The sequence below is a fragment of the Vitis vinifera genome, chromosome 6 (genome assembly GCF_030704535.1).
Source record: "Vitis vinifera cultivar Pinot Noir 40024 chromosome 6, ASM3070453v1".
Classification (NCBI taxonomy): domain Eukaryota; kingdom Viridiplantae; phylum Streptophyta; class Magnoliopsida; order Vitales; family Vitaceae; genus Vitis; species Vitis vinifera.
In genome coordinates this window covers 21,862,501-21,883,309 of record NC_081810.1, presented here as the reverse complement: position 1 = coordinate 21,883,309, position 20,809 = coordinate 21,862,501, and the positions used below count along the sequence as shown (strand labels likewise).

The following is a 20,809-nucleotide window of genomic DNA, read 5'->3' as shown; positions in this document are numbered from 1 at the left end:
TAGGAAGGCAACTCAAAAAATTGCTTGATATCTTCCCCAATATTTCAACAAACTTACATCTCGGTTTACAAAGATTTACATGTATGACCCTGAAAGAATAAAAAGAAAAAGAAACTAATGATGACAGATATAAGCAAAAAACTAATGATGACAGATATAATTTTTCATGTATCCATTTTGAGACATGATGTATGTATGTGTATGAAAACTCCCACCTCTCACTTTGGGCAGCAGACACCTTGCTACTCCAGATCTATGATGGGCTTCAGTATAACTTCAACTTTGTAAGCCATTTTTCACTGATTGCTGGCCCCAACCTTTCAGAAGGTGAAAATTTTCTCCATTGATGCTCTATACAAAATAACTGAAGACTACTTCAATCAATCTGGGAAGAACCTCTCTCACTCTCTGTAGACATTCTATGAAAAACAATCTTGGATGAGATCTCTGTTTACTTATCCTCCTGCCTTTCTTCTCTTCTGAAGTAATACTACTCATATTGGATATATGAACTTCAGGTGTTTGGGTTAGCACTTAAAATAAAGAGAATGTTTTACGGTGCCCGGAATGATAGGAAGAACGGGCCTGCTCAACTGATGCTCTTGGAGTGGGTGCTGTACTATCAACAGTATCTGCTTGGGCATCTGAGGCTCGAGGGAGAAGCTTGCAACCAATTCTTCTTGCAACCATGCGAGGAGAATTGAGGGAACTATGGGTCTTGCTGACCTTTTTCATCTCTTGCTTCATTTTAGTAAACTCTTCTTCAAGTTCCCCAACTCTAGATCTCATTCTTTCCAAGTCTACTTTTAAGACCTGGTTTTCTCGAACAACAGTCACCCATCCATCTCGCTGTACAATCTGGCCTGCCATGTCACTTGAGATGGTTATGGGACCTGCAGGGGCATTTTCATTGTCTATGACATGAAGACAACCAGCCAGTGCGGTTCTCAACTGCATTTGCTCAAAGAACAGAACTTGAAGAACTACCCTAAGAGGCAGTCTTTCATTTTGGGATGCATGGGCACATGCATCAATAGAGAGTTTCTGGTAGTCGATTATGTTACAGAGTTGTTCCTTCTCTTTCTCTGAAAGCCAAGGGTGTGCCTGCACAATTCCATGCGAAAACATAAACTTCCAGATTCAACATCAAACTTTTAGTTAAAGATTGGTCCTTGAAACCCCTTCAATATAACTACATCATCAAAACAAGGACAAAACAAACACATACTCCCACACACAACACACCCACACACACATGCAGATAGAAGTACCATTCTTGTATATAGATCCATAAATACAAGAAAACCAACAATGGTTAATGTTTAAATAATAGAATGCAAATTAAGAGAACAAAAACTCTGCCATGCTTGAAGTGAACCCCAATTAAGCTTAAATGGATCCAGTGGTTGGCTTTCAAAAAGCTCAATTTCAGCTGAACTTTTCTAATATTGTTGAAATTTTTGAACCAATTTTCTAAAGCGTGCATTTGACCCAAAATCAGAATGAGACAGTTTTAAGCCGGTTATGCAAGGACTCGTCTAAACTTGGCCAACCAATGAATCAAATTGAGCCATCTGAGGAGTTTCAACAGTTTTTGAGTTGATAGAGTCGATTTCTAAAGTCAAGTGTTTTTTGACAGCAACCAACCTCTAACCTGGTTCTAATTTTGAGAATAAGACTAGAATCACTAGTTTAGCAATACATGGCCACAACAGGAAGATAACTTCTTGCGAATAGACAGAATCGTGGGATGGAAAAGGAGATTCTACAGCATATTTGGAGGTCCTATTGAGTTCAAATAACTTCTCACCCATACCATCCTTGTCCATACCATTTGAGGGCACAAACCCATTAAAAAAATGGATGAAGTCTAACAATAACACAAATAAACAGGTTTTAAATGCAATGAGAAATAAAAACAAATTTCAAATGCCATGTGAAATGCGATAGCATGAATTCATTTTCATGGGATGTCTAAACATCTCCTTAACCTATGCTTCAATGGGATCATATGGATAAGTTCAAACCTTGAAATATATATCCAGTGCTCTGTACAGCCCATCATGCAAAGATCTTGACGATTCTGGAAGGGCCTCTGCAAGAGAACGTATTTTTCCTGGCTTCAGGTTTACATCAGAAGCCACCTCTGCAATATAGCTATCCATCAACTTCGCAACTTTTCTTAATGGTCCAGATAATGGTGATGTCTCCAGGTCCAAAGATGCAGGAGAAAATGATGTTATCCTTGGTTCTGAAGATATAAAATGGTGGACAATCTGTTCAACACAGTCATTATTATACAAAGTATCAGAATCAGAATAAGTAGGAATCAGAAGACTATCTAGAGTTGCCAGTTCCAGTTGCATCCCTATTCTCCTCATTAATGACTCCTTGCATGTTTGATTAACACCTAGTATCAATGCAACTCGAAGAAGTCCCAGTAGGAAACGGCAAAAGGACTTCCCCTTCTTTTCAGGGAGTAGCTTTTCAATGCTTTCCAACAGGACTCTCTGATCAACGGCTGCAGGTGTCAAGCTAAAACTTGCAACTGTCATAGTTTTGCCACTTTGTCCACTCTGCCACCGGCCCAGACCTGGTAGGTACTTTCTAGTGTAATACATTACAGCACCTGCTAAGTTTTCGGATCTTATACCTCTTGCTTCCATTGTCTGAATAAGTCTCTTAAACAAAAGCACATTGAGATATGATATATCTTCAAACCACCAGTCAGATTCTGAGCTTCGGATTCTTGCGCCGGTGTTTATCCCATTCCATAGGATGCTTCCTCCTGGGCTTTGCAAGCTGCCATACATCATCATGGGCCATCCAAACAAACTTGGATCTGTAGAAACCATCATAGATAGAGCATTCAAACATTTGCTTATTATGTGGAGCTTTTCAGCCATAGGCATGACAGGATCAGAACTTTGAAGGGCCAATATACAATCCTTCCAGTTGCGAAGTATAGTTTTATGAAAGAAACTCTCTGATTTAGACAGTAAGTTCTCTTCTCCATATGCATCTGTCATTCCTAGATAGTCTGCCGCACAATACACCATTATTATGTTCCTTGGTGTCAACTCCACCCGGACACCATAACAGAATTTAACAGCGATCAAGAAAATGTCAGGACCACCAGGGAATCCTTCTAGTGAAGTAGTGAATTTAGCCTCATGAATACCTTGAGATTCTTCAAACATTTTCTCTATCTTCCCACATTTGGATATGAGAGGAAACTGGAAAGTCAGGAATTGTTGTAAATTTTAGTAAAAATCCAGGGTCAAGCAATGTGTAGCTTTTTGTCTCCTACTTGAAAAACAACATAAAACAAGGAACAGTACAATATATAAAGAATAAAGTTTGAAGCTCCTTCCTATAGCACATAAGTACGATAATATCCACTATAACAATGGGAGAAGGACTATGCTGACCATGCACATAATATCCAACAAATTAAGAAAATAATTTATGAACAGCAGCATGAAGCTATATGTAAGATACCTTATTAATTGCCCAAATAACCACAGAAAATCATCGATGTATGATGAAAAAGTGAAACATATATTCCATAGGTAAAAGTCAAGCCCAAAATGGGGGGAAAACCCATCTAAAACCGATAAAGAAAGTAAAGTTCCTAAGGCGGACTAAAGATAAATAGTTTATCTGAAAAGCATGCAGATGCCTAACCAGGACCATCTAGGTGCACCAACTTTGAATTTGGTGTAGGTTTTCCTCTAATAATATAATGCTACTAATAATAATTATCATATAAAAAGAAGTCCTTGGAGGTATGAAAAATATCTTTCAACCAATGGAAATCCATCTGTTTCAATGTTATGCTAAGTTATTCATTGCAACAGCTCTAGATATCTCCATATTACTACTTTCTTTTTTGTGGGTTTACCGTCATCAGACTCCACAACAAAGTTCAATTAGACCCCATACCAATAGATGTTTTTTAGGCTCTCCCTCCATCACACTCCTTTGTGTGTAACTATGCTAGTCAGTCCAGTCTTGAGCGAAGCTCCATACAACTTCACCACTAAACCAACCTAGAATTTTCAGTTTTAATTCATATTCTTAATTCTTACTGGATTTCATGGTTTCTAATTTCTTTAAATTGCATAAATTATGAGATTTTCATATTAAAGGCAATCTTATTTGTAGTGATTGCTGAAAAATTCAATAACTAAAAATTATATATATAAAAAAAAAATCAATAAGCACTTTCAAACGAAAGATAAAACTTGCTTAACATTGTGCTTATAAATTGGATTCTATTTCTAGCACCAAAGCTCAAGACAAAAGTAGGGCTAATAATTGAGCCAAAGAAAAGACAACAGCTCCTTGCTAAGAAAAATTTCCATTTCGAAACCCAGAAAAAATGAAAATAATGCACAAAAGTGACAAAACATGTCTGATAACACATCAACCAAACCTATTCTCAAAATATGGAGAAAAATACTATTCTTCAATGCATGCTTCTCCAATACACTCAGTGAACAAGGTATAAATTTATGCAAGATCAAAGACCCTGGATAAATGTTGGGAGAAGCTACTTATGATGAAAAGTATTGTTGTTCTTGAAAATTGGACATTTTTTTGAATGCCAAAATACTATACCTCTTGGATTGACAACTTTCTTCAAATGGCCACTTTCATTTTTGCAATCAAACAAGCTCATTGATTCTCACAACATAGAAATAGGGAAAAAGGTGAACAAGAATAAAATAAAAACTGAGAAAACAGCTCAAGTAGAAGAGTAGGTGTGTGAGAGTTGTACTTCATGAACCCTATCCCACCAATGGAACTCAATTTGAATCTTGTCGCTAACAACATTATACAAAAGGATTGGGTAAAAAGGAGCTTGTGCCCTTACTCCCTATGTTATATGGATGTCTAGTGTAGATACGTGTCAAGGTGTTAGATCCCTTGCATTCTAAAATCTTAGGACACAGGGATTTAGTTGAAAAGGATCTTGAGTCTCAACCATGGATGCGTGTATTTGAATATAGCATTAATAAAAAATAATTAATACTAAACAGAAGCACAATAAGATAAGCATAAGTTATCTATAACACTACATAATTAATTGTAGTTAGAAAATGTATTTATTATATTTTTTTCTATTTTAATAAGCTACTAAGTGTTATTTTACTTTGATGTCACCACTAGTTGTACATGAAGAACCTATTTATTATAGCTCTTCTATTTTAGTAGGATCTTGAGAAAAATCTTTAAAAAAATATTATATCACATAGCAAATTTTGATTAGTTTAAAACTTTAAAATTTTATTTTAATTATTTAATAAAAATCTTCTGATACACTAGATGTCAATAGAATATAATATATATTTAATTTCTTATCATGCTAAAAATTTGATTTTTTTTTATATTAATTTTTATCATTTATCTCTAGAATTTTAAGATGTTAATTTTGATATTTATCTTTAGATTTTTCATGCTGTTAATTTTGATATTTATCTTTAGATTTTTCATGCTATTAATTATACTATTTATCTTTAACTTTTACCATGAAGAATCAATAGGCCTATTTTCCTATGAAAATGAAAATAATTGTTTGAAGAAAGTTGTCAATCTAAGAAATGTAGTATTTTAGGGCATTCACAAAAATTTCCAATTCTCAAGAACAATAATACTTTCCATCATGAGTGGCTTTTCCCAATGGATACACGGGAAAAAGTCTTTGATTTTGCACAAATTTATACCCTATATTAGAGATGGTATTGAAGAAACAATTCATGAAGAATAACATTTTTCTTTCCACAAATATTTTGAGAATAATTTCGGTGGACACATTATTATTATTATTATTATTATTATTCTCAAGAACAATAATACTTTTTGTCATGAGTAGCTTTTCCCAATGGATACACGGGAAAAAGTCCTTGATTTTGCACAAATCTATACCCCATATCAGAGATGGTATTGAAGAAACATTTCATGAAGAATAACATTTTTCTTATTATTATTATTATTTATATTGTTTCGTAAAAAGAAATTTTCCTTTGAGGAGCTCCTATATTTCTTTAGATAAGCTATCAATCCAACTTTTGTCTTAAGGTTTGTTGTTAGAAAGAGAATCCAATTTACAAGCATAATGTCAAGTGGTTTTATCCTTCATTTTAAAAATGCTTATTGGTTTGTTCTTTTGTTTTTTTTTTTTAGTCCTTTTAATTATTAGTTTATTGAATTTTCAATCAATCATTACAACCTTAATTATATGCAATATGCAAAGCTCACAATTTCTATAGTATTAAATGGTTTAAAACTCATTAAAACCTAATCCCTCTCTATTGTTTTTGGCTTGAAATTCAAGGCCTTCAATCCTAACCCAAAATCAAAACTTCAAAAGATTGACCAAAATTATTCCATTAAAATTCCAAGTTATGAAATTATCCAAACTTCAAGTTAAGGTATTACATTCTCCTCTCTTTACAAAAACATTGTCTTCGAAAGTTCTGGTGCGACAGTCAGCTTGAATATCATTCTTCCAAGGACAATCATGATTGAAATCGCTCACCTAGCCACACCCAAAACAAACTCTTGTCTACTAATGGTACAACCTATCTTCATGCTTTTTCCTACACTTGGGGCAAAATAAATCTTACTTTTTTTTTCTTTTTTTTTTTTGTTTCAACTTATTAACCTATCCTTCATATAGACTAGAGTTCTTATGTGGTTGATTTCTCCAAGCATTGTCTGATTTAACTCTTGAATTGCAGTTTTTTGAATTACAAGGACCTATCATTATTCATCAAGTCTCATACTAGGTTTACCTTGACCTAAAGCTTGGGCAATTTATAATTTGAAATTTTAGTGGAATAATTATAGGTCATTATAAAAATAATATGAAGTTGAGCCCTTTGGAGTTTTGGGTTTTGGATTATTCTCCCTCTCTGCAAAGAAGTTGTTTCCATAGAGTCTAGAAAGGAAAAAAAAAAAAAAGAGACCTAGGCTGGATTGATTCTAGGTGTTGGACAAGTCCATTTATTTTTGTGTTTTGTGTACTCTTAGATCTTGAAGTTAGTCTCTAATTCAATCAAATTCTTTAAAACATTTCCTTTTAGTAACAATGAGGGAAAAGATAAATTTTTGAAGAACCTAGGGTTTGATTATTTCAACAATGTTGCTAAGGATCCTTTTTGGATAATGTTCATTTGAAATCTTAATAGAATTGGTGGCCTTAGGTTAACCGAGAGAGAGAGTTTTAGACCTTCACTTTTTAATTTAAACTCCTTTTTAGATTCAATTATTAGTTTTGTTGGATGATTTTGGATGTAGAAATTAGGAGCTTTGAGATACAATAGGAATGATGGGATATCAAATTAAATTGAAAAATTGGCTCTTCAGTGTAGGCTATGCAGTTTGAGGATTGTTTGAAGGATGAAATCTGATGGTGAGACAGTAATGAGACTTGATCTAGTTTTGTACATTGCTGTAGTGAGACTTGATTGAACTCCATACATTGCTACAATCAATAACTTTTAGTGTTCACATTTTGTAAACTCCTATTATTTAAAAAAATTAAGTTCTTTCTATTCTAAGCCTTCTCGTGTTAATTCTGTTGCTCTGAATGATAGACAGGTTGTTATGGCACCAAGGCAAACCACTTCTTGCAGTAATTAGATTGAGAGGTATACCTTCCATGGCTATTAAGGAAGATGATTAGCTTCCTATAATTGCTAGGAGGCCAATGCGCCAAATGAGACTCAGATGACTTAGTACACTGCTACAACAGATAACTTATAGTGTTTTTTGTTTATAAACTTCTTAGATTTTTAGAAAAATAAGTTTTGTTGTTAGAAGATTAAGTTTTGTTATTATAATCTTTCTGTTTTCCTTTTGTTGCTAATTCTGTTGTGTCATGTGATAAATAGGTTTTTATTGGTACCAAGACGAACCACTTCTGCTCATGGCAATCAGGCTGAAAGGGGTACCTCTCATGGATATTAAGGAAGCCGATCTGCCTATTATGATTGCTGAGGGAGTCAATGTGCCTCATTTGAATATGGAAAGGATGCCCTAAGCCTTTGGCTTGTAGGCAGACTCAGTGGCTTGCTAGACCAAAGCTACTAAGATTCAGCCCCAAGTTGTAGGAAATCAAACCCAAGGTCATTTATCCACATTTTCTACTGATTTTTTTTAAGGACTTCAGAAAGTGAATCCTTTGTCCTTCGAGGAAGAAGGAATCTTTCTCAGGCAAAGTCTTGGATTTGGTAGATGGAGAACTACTTTGAAGTATTGAGTTGCTTTGAGGCACAAAAGGTCACTGATGCCAACTTCATGCCAGTGGATGAGGTAGAGACTTAGTGAAGAGTGACAAGGCTTATGAAGAATCAAGAGCTCAAAGTCTGGGAGCAGTTTAAAGTTGTCATCTATCAAAAGTTCTTTACCAAGAGTGTTCATTGTTAGAAAGCAATTGAGCTCTCACGGTTGGTACAAAGTGGTATCAAAATCACAGATTTTAATCTTACAGAGTACTTAAATTAGTTTTGAGATTCTTCGAGATTTAAGTAGTATTTTGTTATTCATTTAGTATGACCAGTTTTGCTAATCTAAGCAAGTACTATTAGTTTGCTTCCAACTAGTTGCCCTTTGATGGTTTTTCCTCATTGAGCCTTGGGTCTAATGAGTAAACTAACCACGATGCCATTTGGGCTCACCTAAATCCAAGTTCAAGGTTTCACACTACCACAGGGAACTAACTGCCAATCTTTGTGTGTATGCGCATAGGTACAGTTTAACATAATGAATAACCAAAATCATTTTCCTAGTCTCATATGAACAATAGTAAGGATCATAAGACTAGTCTTCTCTTAAATGGTCAACAAAACTAAGCTTAAACCATGTTAAGTATTGTACAACAACATTTGAAAGCATAGATGTGGTAAGGATGTTATGATTGCAAATTTACAATGGGATATCAAAGGCCCCAAAACATTTCGCTTTCTTTTTCCAAAAGTATTGAGTTTAGTGATAAGCAGCTGTACACTTGGTGCTGCTACACTTAATAAATCAATATTGCTTAATAGAAAAATAAGAGGCTTGTGCAAATGATGAATTAAACTGCAACCTCTTTATTATCTAGTGAAAAAAAAAATACCAGGTTTGTGCCGCTACATTGTTTAATTCATGAAATTTGTGACAAAAAAATGAATTAAAACATAGCAATCGATGCTACCACTGAATCCTCCGGCTTCAATTGAAATATGTTATGATTCCTATCATATATGACATAAATAACAATCTTTAACCAAAATAAAGTAGAAGAGACTATAAAATTGGGCCCCAACTTAAATGATGGGGTAAGAGTATCCCAACTTAATGCCATGCTACCCCCCAACCCCACTTATTGCTGCAAAAGGGCTGTCAACTAGGACTGAATAACTACATAAGGTAGAGGTTAATAACAAAATGTAAGGACACTGCAACTTTGAATAGAAATTGGATGCCAAGAGAAGGATTTAGAATAAATGTGTCTTTGTGGCACAAAACTTTAGCAACAACCCATAAAGATCAATCACCAAAGAAAAAAAAGAGAGTCCCCAGTTCCACTATAATGCCATTGTATCAAGTTCAACTAGAGTGTCAATGTACCCAACTTCTCTGAAACAAACCCAGTGACATGGGTTTTCCAAAACAATATATAAGTTAAGCCTTGAGGGAAAAATATCTAGAGATTTAGATATATGCAACCACATAAATTATAAATCATACATTTCTGATATACACCCAATTAGTGGAAGGTAATAAAGTAAAATAAAACCTTGTGAATGTGGAAGTTTACTCTCTCTACGACCACAGTAACATCACTTGGCAAACTTGCAGTACAAAACCTGTCACACCCATAAAGAAAATCAGATCAACCAAATCTTCTTGAATCCAAAATAAATAATATAGCCATAAAAATTAAAAACCATAAAAATAATTAAGAACATCATCTGGATATACTTGCCAAATTAAAGACCATTTAATTAACTAAAAATATCTTCTTCTTCTTCTTCCAAGTTTTTCAAATTACAGAGCATGCATATTGTTTCATGAAACTGAACAAACAGAAGAACATAATTCCAATAACTATACACTTTTGTTGCAGGTTCATTAGAAGATTATAACAGTGTGTTTTGTTGCTGGAATTGGAGGCGTCAATTCCAAATGGATTGCTCTATATAACAATGGATTTAGAACTCAATTTAAAAACCATGGACCGCAGAAAACAATTCCACAGTAAAGGCAGGAATTTTGAACTCCACACAAAAGTGAAATTCCAAATGAAACCCAATTCTCCAATCCAAATGGTTCAACAAAAGATCAAAATTTGAGACCCCATCCACGTATCAGTCAGGGGGCAAAACTTGTGATCTGAAGGCCGAAGATCAAAAGTAAACTAAAATCATCCTACCCCAACAAAAAACAGAGAAAAGAGCGAGAGAGAGAGAGAGAGGAAGAGAGAGATTACCAGTCATTACCCTCACGGTGGAACCCAGAAACCTTGGCTGCCGGAGGAGCCATGGGCGGAGGATAAAAATGCCTTTAACACCAAACAATAAATAGAAAGCAACAAATAAAAGAAGGAAAAAGAAAGAAGAAAAACCCACATATAAATTGTTTTAAGACAAGGGTCCAACACCAAGAAACATGCTTAAAAACAGAGTCCACTGAGTCAATCTACGGTCATGGGGGTGGTGGGTCTTCTCTTTTACAGCTTGGAAATCCATCCATGTGTTCGTGAAAAGTCCACTGACCACTGACCCAACCAGCATGGACCATGGAATAAAGAAGAGGGAAAAAAAACCCCAAAGTAAAATAAATAAATGGCGTTCGAAGAAACAAAAGCAAGATTACACGCGAATCAAGACACAAATAGGAATGAGAATGATGGAGAATGAAGCAAAGCACAAAACACCAGGAGAAAAAGTAAGACGACGTCGTATGGGCTTTGGCCGGCCGGCGAGACAAGCGCAATGATGGGCTGGTGTGTGCGGGAAGATCATGAATTATAGGTGGCGGAGGAGCGCCCCTGCGACCCCCCGTGGGCCCCTCAATTGGGTCCACGTGAAGTGGGTGCTCCCTTCTTCCTCATTTTCTCTGGTTGTCAAGTGTCCAGGGAAATCTGCCGTGTGCTCGCTCACACCACTTCAAGGTTCCACCGTCTTTCTTTGTCGCGTCAGCCTCGATGGAAATTATTATTGTTATTATTTTATTTTTCTAATTTTTAACGTTTGAACTGAACAAGCCAGCAGTTGCCAAGTGACGGTTACTTTTGTATCGTTAATTTTACATAGTTGTATTGTACGTTGAAATTAAAATAATAGAGATAATTTTTTTAACGTTAATTTTGTGTAAATTTATCTTTGAAATGTTTTTTTAGAAAGAACAAATATAATTTTGTTATTTTCAAAGTTTTATCAAATTCAAACCTAACTTTTGACGTTTTGTTTGAGAAAAAGTAGAAGTCTTATTATTTTTAAAAAAAAATTAATTGTTTTTATTTATTTTTTTCACTTGTTTTCTATGACAGATTTAAAAATAATTAAATAAATATAAAAAATAATTAAAAATAAAATATTATACGTACTTTTAAAATATATTTAAAAATTTTAAAATTTGATAACTAGTTTCAAAAATTGTTTTCTCAACAAAAATAGAAAAACATATTTGGAAAACAACAAACAATTTTTTTATTTTTAAAATATAAAATATGGTGTTTATAGAAAATATTTTTTCACTTGTTTTTACTAATGGCTGATTTAAAAAGTAATTATACAAATACAAAAAATAATTAAAAATAAAATATTATGTATAAAAGTTTTTTATAACTAATTTCAAAAACAATTTTTTGTTATTAAAAAAAACATATTTAAAAAATAGTAAATAATTTTTAAAAAAATATGGTGTTTAGAGAAAAAAAATGAATTTTTTTTTCATTTTTTCACTTATTTTTTATGACTAATTTAGAAAGTAATTGAGCAAATACAAAAAATAATTAAAAATAAAATACTATGTATAAAAGTTACTTTTAAAATACATTTAAAAATTTTAAAAAAAAATTGATAATTAATTTCAAAAACAGCTTTTTGCTACCCATAACAGAAAAATAAAAAAAAAAACATATTTAGAAAATAACAAACAATCTTTTATTTTTAACAATATAAAATATGATGTTTATAAAAAATAAAAATAAAATTAATTGTTTGTAATTTTCTTGCTTGTTTTCAACTAATTTAAAGAGTAATTAAATAAATACAAAAAATAATTAAAAATAAAATACTGTATAAAAGTTACTTGTAAAATACATTTAAAAATATAAATATTTGTTATAGTTTTCAAAAATAGTGTTTGATAATTGTTTTCAAAAAACAATTATCCATGGGCAACAGAATGAAAAATTAAGGTGGAAGAGTCGTTAGAATATAGGTTATTAACAAGGATGAAGTGAAATGGACTTCTGTACCATAAGTCCTAATCATCTCATTCATATTGATGCCGCCAAAATTTATTCACATGATAATGGGTCGCACTCAATTTTAAATGATGACATGGACAAATTTATTTGTAATTATTACAATATTGGTTTTTTTTTGGGTTGGGGAAATTGTCTTAGAAGTATTACGTGTCCAAATGTCGAACATATGGAATTTGGATCATAAGTGTCTGAGATGGACGGTACGAAATTTATAGCGTGATATTAAGGTTGGTGGGGGAGTGATAGCTAATAATTAAGAACTTAATTTAATGGCTAAGAATCAATCATGGATTTGGTTTTATTATGTGAAAAGTTCACCAGGAAATTGAAAGGAAACTTGTGATCTTACCATTATCATCATACACACGTCTTAGTTTTCAAGCTTTCGCTTTTCCTTTCCTTTTTCATTTCTTTTGTTTTGTTTTTTTTTTATTTTTTTTATTTTAAATGTTAAAATTATTATTATTTTTGTGAGGGGCTTCCCTCCCCGTGTCATTCCTAAACGGGACTGTCTTGACTCCCGTTGGAACGACACCAACAATTTTCCCATATTTGAAATTTTAAATGGTATCACAAAACAATATAATTTTAATGAGTAAAACTAAGGATGTTACTTGGTTCATTAAAAACCTAATTTTGAAAATTTAACGTTACATCACTTTTTGACTTTTTGACAAAAATATTCTCATTTTTTTTTAATATAAAAATATAGAAAGCATTAGAACTTGTTTGATAATAATTTTTTGTTTTCTAAAATAAAAAAACCTAAAAAGTATGTTTGGTAACAAGAAAATGTTTTTCTTAAAAACAAAAGATATGAGACTTGTTTGTCAACTGTTTTTTAAATCAGTTTTTTGCTATTCCTGACCCAAAAGAAGAAAAAAAAATACGTTTTTTAGGGTTTTCTATTTTCTATTTTTAAGAACATAAATTATAGTGTTTTCAGATAATATTTTTAATTGTTTTGTGTTATTTTCACTTGTTTTTTAAATATTATTTTTAAAAATAATTATCCAAACATGTAGAAACAATTAAAAATAAAACATTATATATAAAAATTATTTTTAAAACATATTTTAAAATATCAATAACAGATTAAAAACATTTTAAATTTCTAAACAAACTTTTATTTTATAAAACATTAACAAACAATTTTTAAAAACCATTTTTTAGAGTTGTTTTAAAAAACAATTATCAAACAAGCTTTTAGATTCATAAATTTAGGGATTATTTCATCTCTATTAATTAATTAATTCTATTAATATATTTCGAAATAAAATAATAAAAGAACTATATTATTTTATCAGAACACACTTCAGTGACTTAATTCAAAAGCTAATAATAATAATAATAACACAATTGTTATTCGCAATACCATTTTTACTAATGCAACATTTTACATTCATAAACTATTCTCCCTTATTCCTTCCCCCTCTCTCTCTTCTCTCCTCCCCAACCTCACATCCCAATTGCATCCCTTTTTAATTTTTTTTCCCAACCCCCGCCCCACATTTTAGCATTCTTTTTATTTTATTTTTATCTTTCTTTTCATTTTTACCCACCAACCCCTCACCCCACGAAAACTTTGTTTTTTTTTCTTTTCATTTCTTTTATTTTTTTCACACTCAATTGTTTTTCATATTCTTTTTATATTTTAAAACAAAATAGTTTCTTTAAATAATAAATTATAAAATGATTTTTTTCATCAAAAGTATATTATGTAAAATGATTTTATTATATTCAATGTTTTAATGTGAAATTCATAACTTAATTTTTTTTAACAAAAATTATTATTAAAATTTTAAAATAAACAGTATTTAATTAGAATGGTTCTTTTAAAATATATTTTTTATTGTGTTCAATATGATTTTTTTTGTAAACCAAAATATTGCATATAACTAGAGATTGATTAAGAATATGAGCAATGTAATAATTATTTGTGTATGCGAATTAAAAGACTCATAAAACAAAGCATGTAATCAATAACATACAAAAAAGGTCAAAACATAATGGGACTTAAATCTTATATATGTTCAAAAGTCAATAAATATAATCAAATAACCCTAAATGCTGTCGCCGCCTCCAAGGATGTCGGAGCCCCACCCAAGTTGCTAGTTTTTTTTTTTTTTTTTTTATCAATATATATATTTCTTTATAAAAAAAAATGAAAGTTATAAATCTTACTTGAAAATTGTTATCAAATGATTGAATTTCGTCATTCATTGTATTTCATATGTGATTGACAGTCTTAATCAACTATAATTTAGGTTTAATATGTTGAGAAGATGTTAGAGAAAGTTCTTTATTAAAAATGGTATATATGAAGAAAAAAAATATATGATAAAAAAATGTTACGTTTATGAAAAGGGATGTTGCGAATAACAACCCCCTAATAATAATAATAAGAAATATTTTATTTTCAAATAAAATTTGTAAAATTAAAAATTAAAATAAAAAGTGTCATATTTTTTTGTTGAGTTTATTTAAATAACATTTAAAACAAGATATTAATATGCATGATTCACTTGTATTTCATTATTATTATTTAAATAAAATAATTAATAATATATATTAAATTAGGTTTTTTAATAAGTAATATAAGTAAGATATGATTTCTCTATCTCAATACAAATTTATTTGGATTTTCTTTTTAAGGATATTCCTAAATCATAAATGTTTTAAAATGAGAATATAACACCAGAGTATAATTAAAAAAAAGAATCATACAAAAGAAACAAACATAAAAATTATAAACAAACAAATTCGACCATGACAACCCATCAAATCAAATGTTAATATCATATTCAATTATTAATTTTTCTAAAATTTGAAACTTCTAATATTTGAGTTTAATATACGTATTCAATTTTAAATATTAAAAAATATATATTTTTTTAAAATAATTTTTTATTGAAAAATTTTAATTAGTGCAAATTTGAACACAATGTTAAAAAAATTTAAAATTTGAAAAATTATTTTTTAAAATCACTTTATTTTTGTCAAAATCCCATAAATGCATGAGGTGATGATAGGTTGGCTGAGTAGGCTGCCCACCTAATGCTAGGACCTACGCATGAAATTGGGCATTTGATTGGGGAAAAAAGGGACAGGGTAGCAGATTATAAGGTGGGCTGTCCCTACTGACCCTAAATTTCTTATATCCTCTATACTCAAATGATGATTTTATCTTTGTTATAATGCAAAGGGTTTTTACCCACTAAAGACTGTTTAGGGTGGTGGTTTGTACCTTTTTCAATTATTAGTGTCTATTTTTAAATTGGGTTTTAGTCAAAGGTGAGATCTTAGATTCACCCAAGATAGCAGAGACAATAGAAAAGACAATGGCAAGACGTTGAGAGTGAGAATGTCCATTCAAGATGTTAAATGTCTATCATTTGGCCCCAAAAAAAATAAAAATAAATAAATTTAAAGTTGATAAATTATTTTAATATATTTATTTGAATTTAATTTATTTTTTTATTATATACAAATTAAATAATTTTAAAATGTATAAATTTTAATTAGTTTTAGTTATATTTATTTATTTTAATTTTTTTAAATAAAAAAATCATTTTTCTTAACTTTTTTGTTTTGTTTTCTTGATGGTTTTAGAAAATCAAATATAGCCTAAATGGTTCATTTTATTCTTAGAGGAACCACGTAGATTTCAAATTTTATTAATTACTACCATTATAAAATTTATTTTTTAAAAAATATTTAAAATCTCTTTTTATAAAAAATTATAAAGAAATAAATTTATAAAGATGCTAAGTTGCTAATTAAAGAAATTTAAAATTAACGGTAATTACATGTATTTACATTAAATCTGTAAGGTACTAAAATAAAATTAACTAATTTTAAATCATATTAAATTATTAAATGGATTTAACTTAGACATTGTAAATGAGTTGTAATGAGTGTAAATTACAAATTGATATGGAGATGAAGGCAAATGATCATTCCCATGATTCCATCTTATTAAACTCCTAACTCCAACTATTTATTAAATGAAGCCTTTTATATATGATAATTAAATAATGGGTGTGACTTGTAAGGAGATAAAAGACATGAAAAGGGTTAGTAAGAGCTTTGATGAATTCCAAAAAAATGGTGGGTGGGGAGATGAAAGAAACTTTCTTCACAACATAATGATGGACATAACCAAATACACCATAATGTGTGAGTGCACGAGGAGAAATGAAAATGGTGACATGGTGCATGCGCAGAGATGAGAAGCACATGGGCAGATAGGCTCTTGTTAATACTTGTTCATGAAAAGCAATCAAATTCAAATAACATCACCACCCAAACCCATGTGCCCCTTTTTGTTAAATCTCATTATTATGTTGCCTCTCTCTCTCTCTCTCTCTCTCTCTCTCTCTCTCTCTCTCTCTCTCTCTCTGACCAAGAATTTATGTAAAGGGTGGCACCTTGCTTGTCTATGTCTTAGCAATCTCTCTCTCTCTCTCTCTCTCTGTGACCAAGAATTTATGTAAAGAGTGGCACCTTGCCTGTCTATGTCTTAGCAATTTGATTCTCTCTCTCTCTCTCTCTCATATATGTATATATATGGTTGTGCAGAGCCAAGGAGATTGAAACATGGGAGAAGGAACTTCTACAATGATGATACAATCAAAACCCACACGAATTTCCAATTAATGTAAGAAATTAGACTCATTACATATTTGTGTGGCCTAAGTCGGCCAATGGGGCTGCAAGAAATAATATATATATATATATACACTAAAGTTATTAACAATCATTTTTTTTACAATAGTTTAAAAAAAACATTTTTAATTTAAAAAAAGTTTTTTTTATAAAAAAAATTAGATATTTGCTAAAATTTTAAAAATCTAAAAAATTAATAATATTAAAAAACCACTTATAATATTTTTTTGAAAAACATTTTATAAATGATTCTCCTAAAAATATTTTTATTAAAAACATTATCCAACGCACTTTAAAAATATATTTAGGAGTGATTTTAAAAAATGTGAGAATATGGAAGAACTTCAAAAAATTAAGACTGCGTTTGATATTAATTTTAGAAAAGTACTTTGATTTTTCTAACACTTGAATTTTTTCTTTCAAGTATTAGAAATATTAAAAATATTTTCTAAAATTATTTTCAAAGGCATTCTAAATATTTGATAATTTTTAAAAATTTTAAAAGCCAATTAAACTTATTTGTGAATAATTATTTGATAAGTGATTTAAAAAAATACTTTATATATATATAAGCCATTAGTAAAATTATTATCAAAACATTTTTTTTAATTTTATATTCAAACAAATAAATTATTCTCATGAAAAGCATTTCTAATGGCATTGCCACTTAAAATACTTTAATGAGGATTACTGGCAAATGGGTAAGTTAGATGATATAACAAAAAAAAATGAAAGGACAAATGGAATGGAGAGGAAGAATTTTGCTTTCTCAAATTGTTCCTTTGAGCCCTCCATAAAAGAAAGTAAATATGAAAAATTGAAAAAAAAAATATATAAAAAAAGAAGTGTTTGAGTCAATAATTTTTTTCATCATCATTTTTATATAGATAATAAAGTATTTTAAAATATATAAAATTTTAAATAATTTTAATTATATAGATTTTGTATTTTTCATAATAGATCGAATAAATCGCAAGAAATTTTTCTTTATTATTATTATTTTTTTTTTTGTGCTTAATGGGATTTTAAAAAACCTTGGATTGATTTCCTAGAAATCATAAACATTGTTTCAAGCTCAATAAGATATTTTGTATTTGTTTAGATAGATTTATTAAAACAATTTTATTACCTAAAAAAGAACTTAATATTGAAACAAGAATAGCGATACTTTATTTGGAAACTATATCTTAACTTATGCGATAATTCATTTCATGTTTAATAAAACTTTTATAATACTAATACCATTCTTTAAAAATCAAGATTAATGTGAAAAAAAAAAAAAAAAAAACCCATGCCTTAGAGTGATTTTGGATTTTGGTAATTGATATGTGAAAATTAACCAAAAGAAGTAGGGACTCATCCCCACAATGGATCATACTCTAAGTATCATAAGAGACGATTAAATTCTTTTTTTTCAAAAATATATATTTTTCAAAAACTTTTATTAAAAGAGTTATATCATGACTAGGCTGTCGGTGGTGAGTCGGTGGTGAGTCCGGTGACCGTGTAGCAGGGCAGCAGTGGTCAGTGACTATTGCATGGCCAGGCGCTTCTTGGTCACCGTAGCCTAGTCGAGCACCCCTTGTTAGTTTTTCCCTTTTTCTGTTTTTTTTTTCTTTGGTCTTTTGATATTTAAGAAAAGGAAAATTCAAAGAAGAAGATGAAGGGAAAGGAGGATGGAAACGAAATAAAAAAAAGGAAGGAAAAAAAGAAAAGAAAAGAAAGTGAGGAGAAAAGGGTTGGGGGTTTTGGAAGGATGACCCAGGTGAGAAGGAAGAATAGGGTATCATTTCAAATTTCTCTTTTTATAATTTTAAATTAAATTATAAGTACAAGATAGTTTTGCTTTTTAAATAATTTTTTGTATAATCATTTATCTAATATTTAAAACAAATCTTGCATCTAAGAACTAATATGAGATCTGACAATGACAAAGAAAAAGTATTCTTAAACTATTTAAGATTGGACGGGTCATCTCATTCACCTTGTGAAGGAGATGTGGATGAAGACTCTTTATTTGAAACCTTTAACTTACTGACTTTACTTTCTTGATACTTTGATTCCAATTAATTCATCCATTAAGAAGTGTTAAAACATGATAAAATAATAACATGCAAATATTAAAGGTCTAATTTTTTTTAAAATGTTCTCTATACATTATTAGAAAAAGGCTAAGATTCATTTATGAAACTCGAAAGAAATAGAAAGACAAAACCTAAATTATCATATTCTCTTTATGGTAGGGTTCATGGTTTTTGATGATTGATCTATAAAAAGGAGGAAGAAAACTAAGACAAGTATGCTAAAATGAAAATATATAAAACATAAAAAAAATGAATGAAAGCAAAATGGGAATCAAAGAGAAGTTTCCTTGGAAAGCAAAGAAAAAAGCTCAAGAACCTAGAGAGTGCTCTATAGATGCAAAAGAGCTTAGTGGGAATAATATGTAAAGTGTTTGAGATGATTTTGTCTAAGGTTTATATAAGTAATTGAATAAAGGGGAAAGATGTGTGAAATGACATGTGATGTGTTACATATAGAGAGAGAAAAGTTAGAAAGAATGAGAGACTCAATAACCAATTAGGAAAAGCTAATTACCCTAAAGCACCTCACATAGTGTGCATACATATGGAAGAAATATGAAGAAAGCTTATATAAGAGACTAGAAACAAAGTAAATATTTTCCAAGATTTTCTCACTTTATTACTCACTAAAAAACACACAAAATGGAATATAAAGACATAAAAGAATCATAATCCATTCACTATAGATTGACGTAATATATTAGATAATTCCCCTTGTACATTATAAAGAGTTGGACTTCATATTTATTCCCATTAGTTTAGCGCCCATCTTAATGTGATTGAAGTAAAATCATCGTTGGCTCTTTCTATTCCTGTTATGACGAATAAGTATTTTATTTATCAATTTTTGTTCACCATAAGATGGATAAGAACTTCACTCGTGCCTTATTTTATTGAGACGGTAAACCCACATGCCAATGACTCATTAGTTACTTCATGACGTAATTAGATTAATGCTAAGGTAAAAGACAAGTTATTAAGAATATCTTATTTTCTTTTTCCTTTTTCATTGTCATTTCTTTGCAACAAGAGTGCCAACTTAACGATCAAAGAGGAATTCATCGAAACAATGTCCAACACCTCCCTTTGTTTGTAGGAAACATACAATTTGGTGGTTGAGGAAGCTGTTGCACTCACCAACATCCTACTAGAGCAAGTGCTTTTAGGGAAAAGCTTGTTGGAAAATTGTTGGTCCAATATCCACAAGACAAAGATCTGCTAACAATATCATGAGAAATATAAAAAGGAAATTTGCTACAACTAAATTTGAAAACTCGAGCACTAATAATAAAAGGACAAGAGTTATTAATCTGGTCATATATGAGAAAAACTCTCCCACCCAATTTCAGCTTGAAGCAAACAAGAAAATAATTAATGAAACTAAACAAAGCCGATATCTAAGCATGCAATGCCTAAAGCAAGTGAGTTGGGTGAGCCATCCTCTCAATGGGGGCAAAGCTATCAGGTTGGCACATGCTTCCCTCAAATTTTAAAAAGAAAAAAAAATTCTTTTATTAATTGTGTTAGAGTTGGAGTTGGATTTGGGTATTTAAGTGAACTGATCTAA

The 20,809-nt window shown here is 30.5% G+C and overlaps 1 protein-coding gene across 1 annotated transcript; it reads right to left on the bottom strand.

The window, feature by feature from the left end:
• Positions 1–11,149, bottom strand: LOC100855003 (BTB/POZ domain-containing protein At3g44820). The gene is made up of 4 exons (XM_003632219.4): positions 10,484–11,149; positions 9,791–9,860; positions 2,028–3,236; positions 1–1,104 (listed from the first exon to the last, which is right to left on the bottom strand). Exons 1-4 carry the CDS (start codon positions 10,534–10,536, stop codon positions 535–537), a joined length of 1,902 nt encoding a protein of 633 aa, XP_003632267.1. The 5' UTR covers positions 10,537–11,149; the 3' UTR covers positions 1–534.
• Positions 11,150–20,809: the final 9,660 nt, after the last annotated feature.

Bases quoted from the DNA above. Each gene is read 5' to 3' on its own strand.
- LOC100855003 (XM_003632219.4), bottom strand. From the start codon at position 10,536: ATGGCTCCTCCGGCAGCCAAGGTTTCTGGGTTCCACCGTGAGGGTAAT. The intron at 9,861-10,483 runs GTAATCTCTCTC...TGGGTGTGACAG, and splicing joins CACCGTGAGGGTAATGACTG to GTTTTGTACTGCAAGTTTGC. The intron at 1,105-2,027 runs GTTTGAACTTAT...GGAATTGTGCAG, and splicing joins CACTGGATATATATTTCAAG to GCACACCCTTGGCTTTCAGA.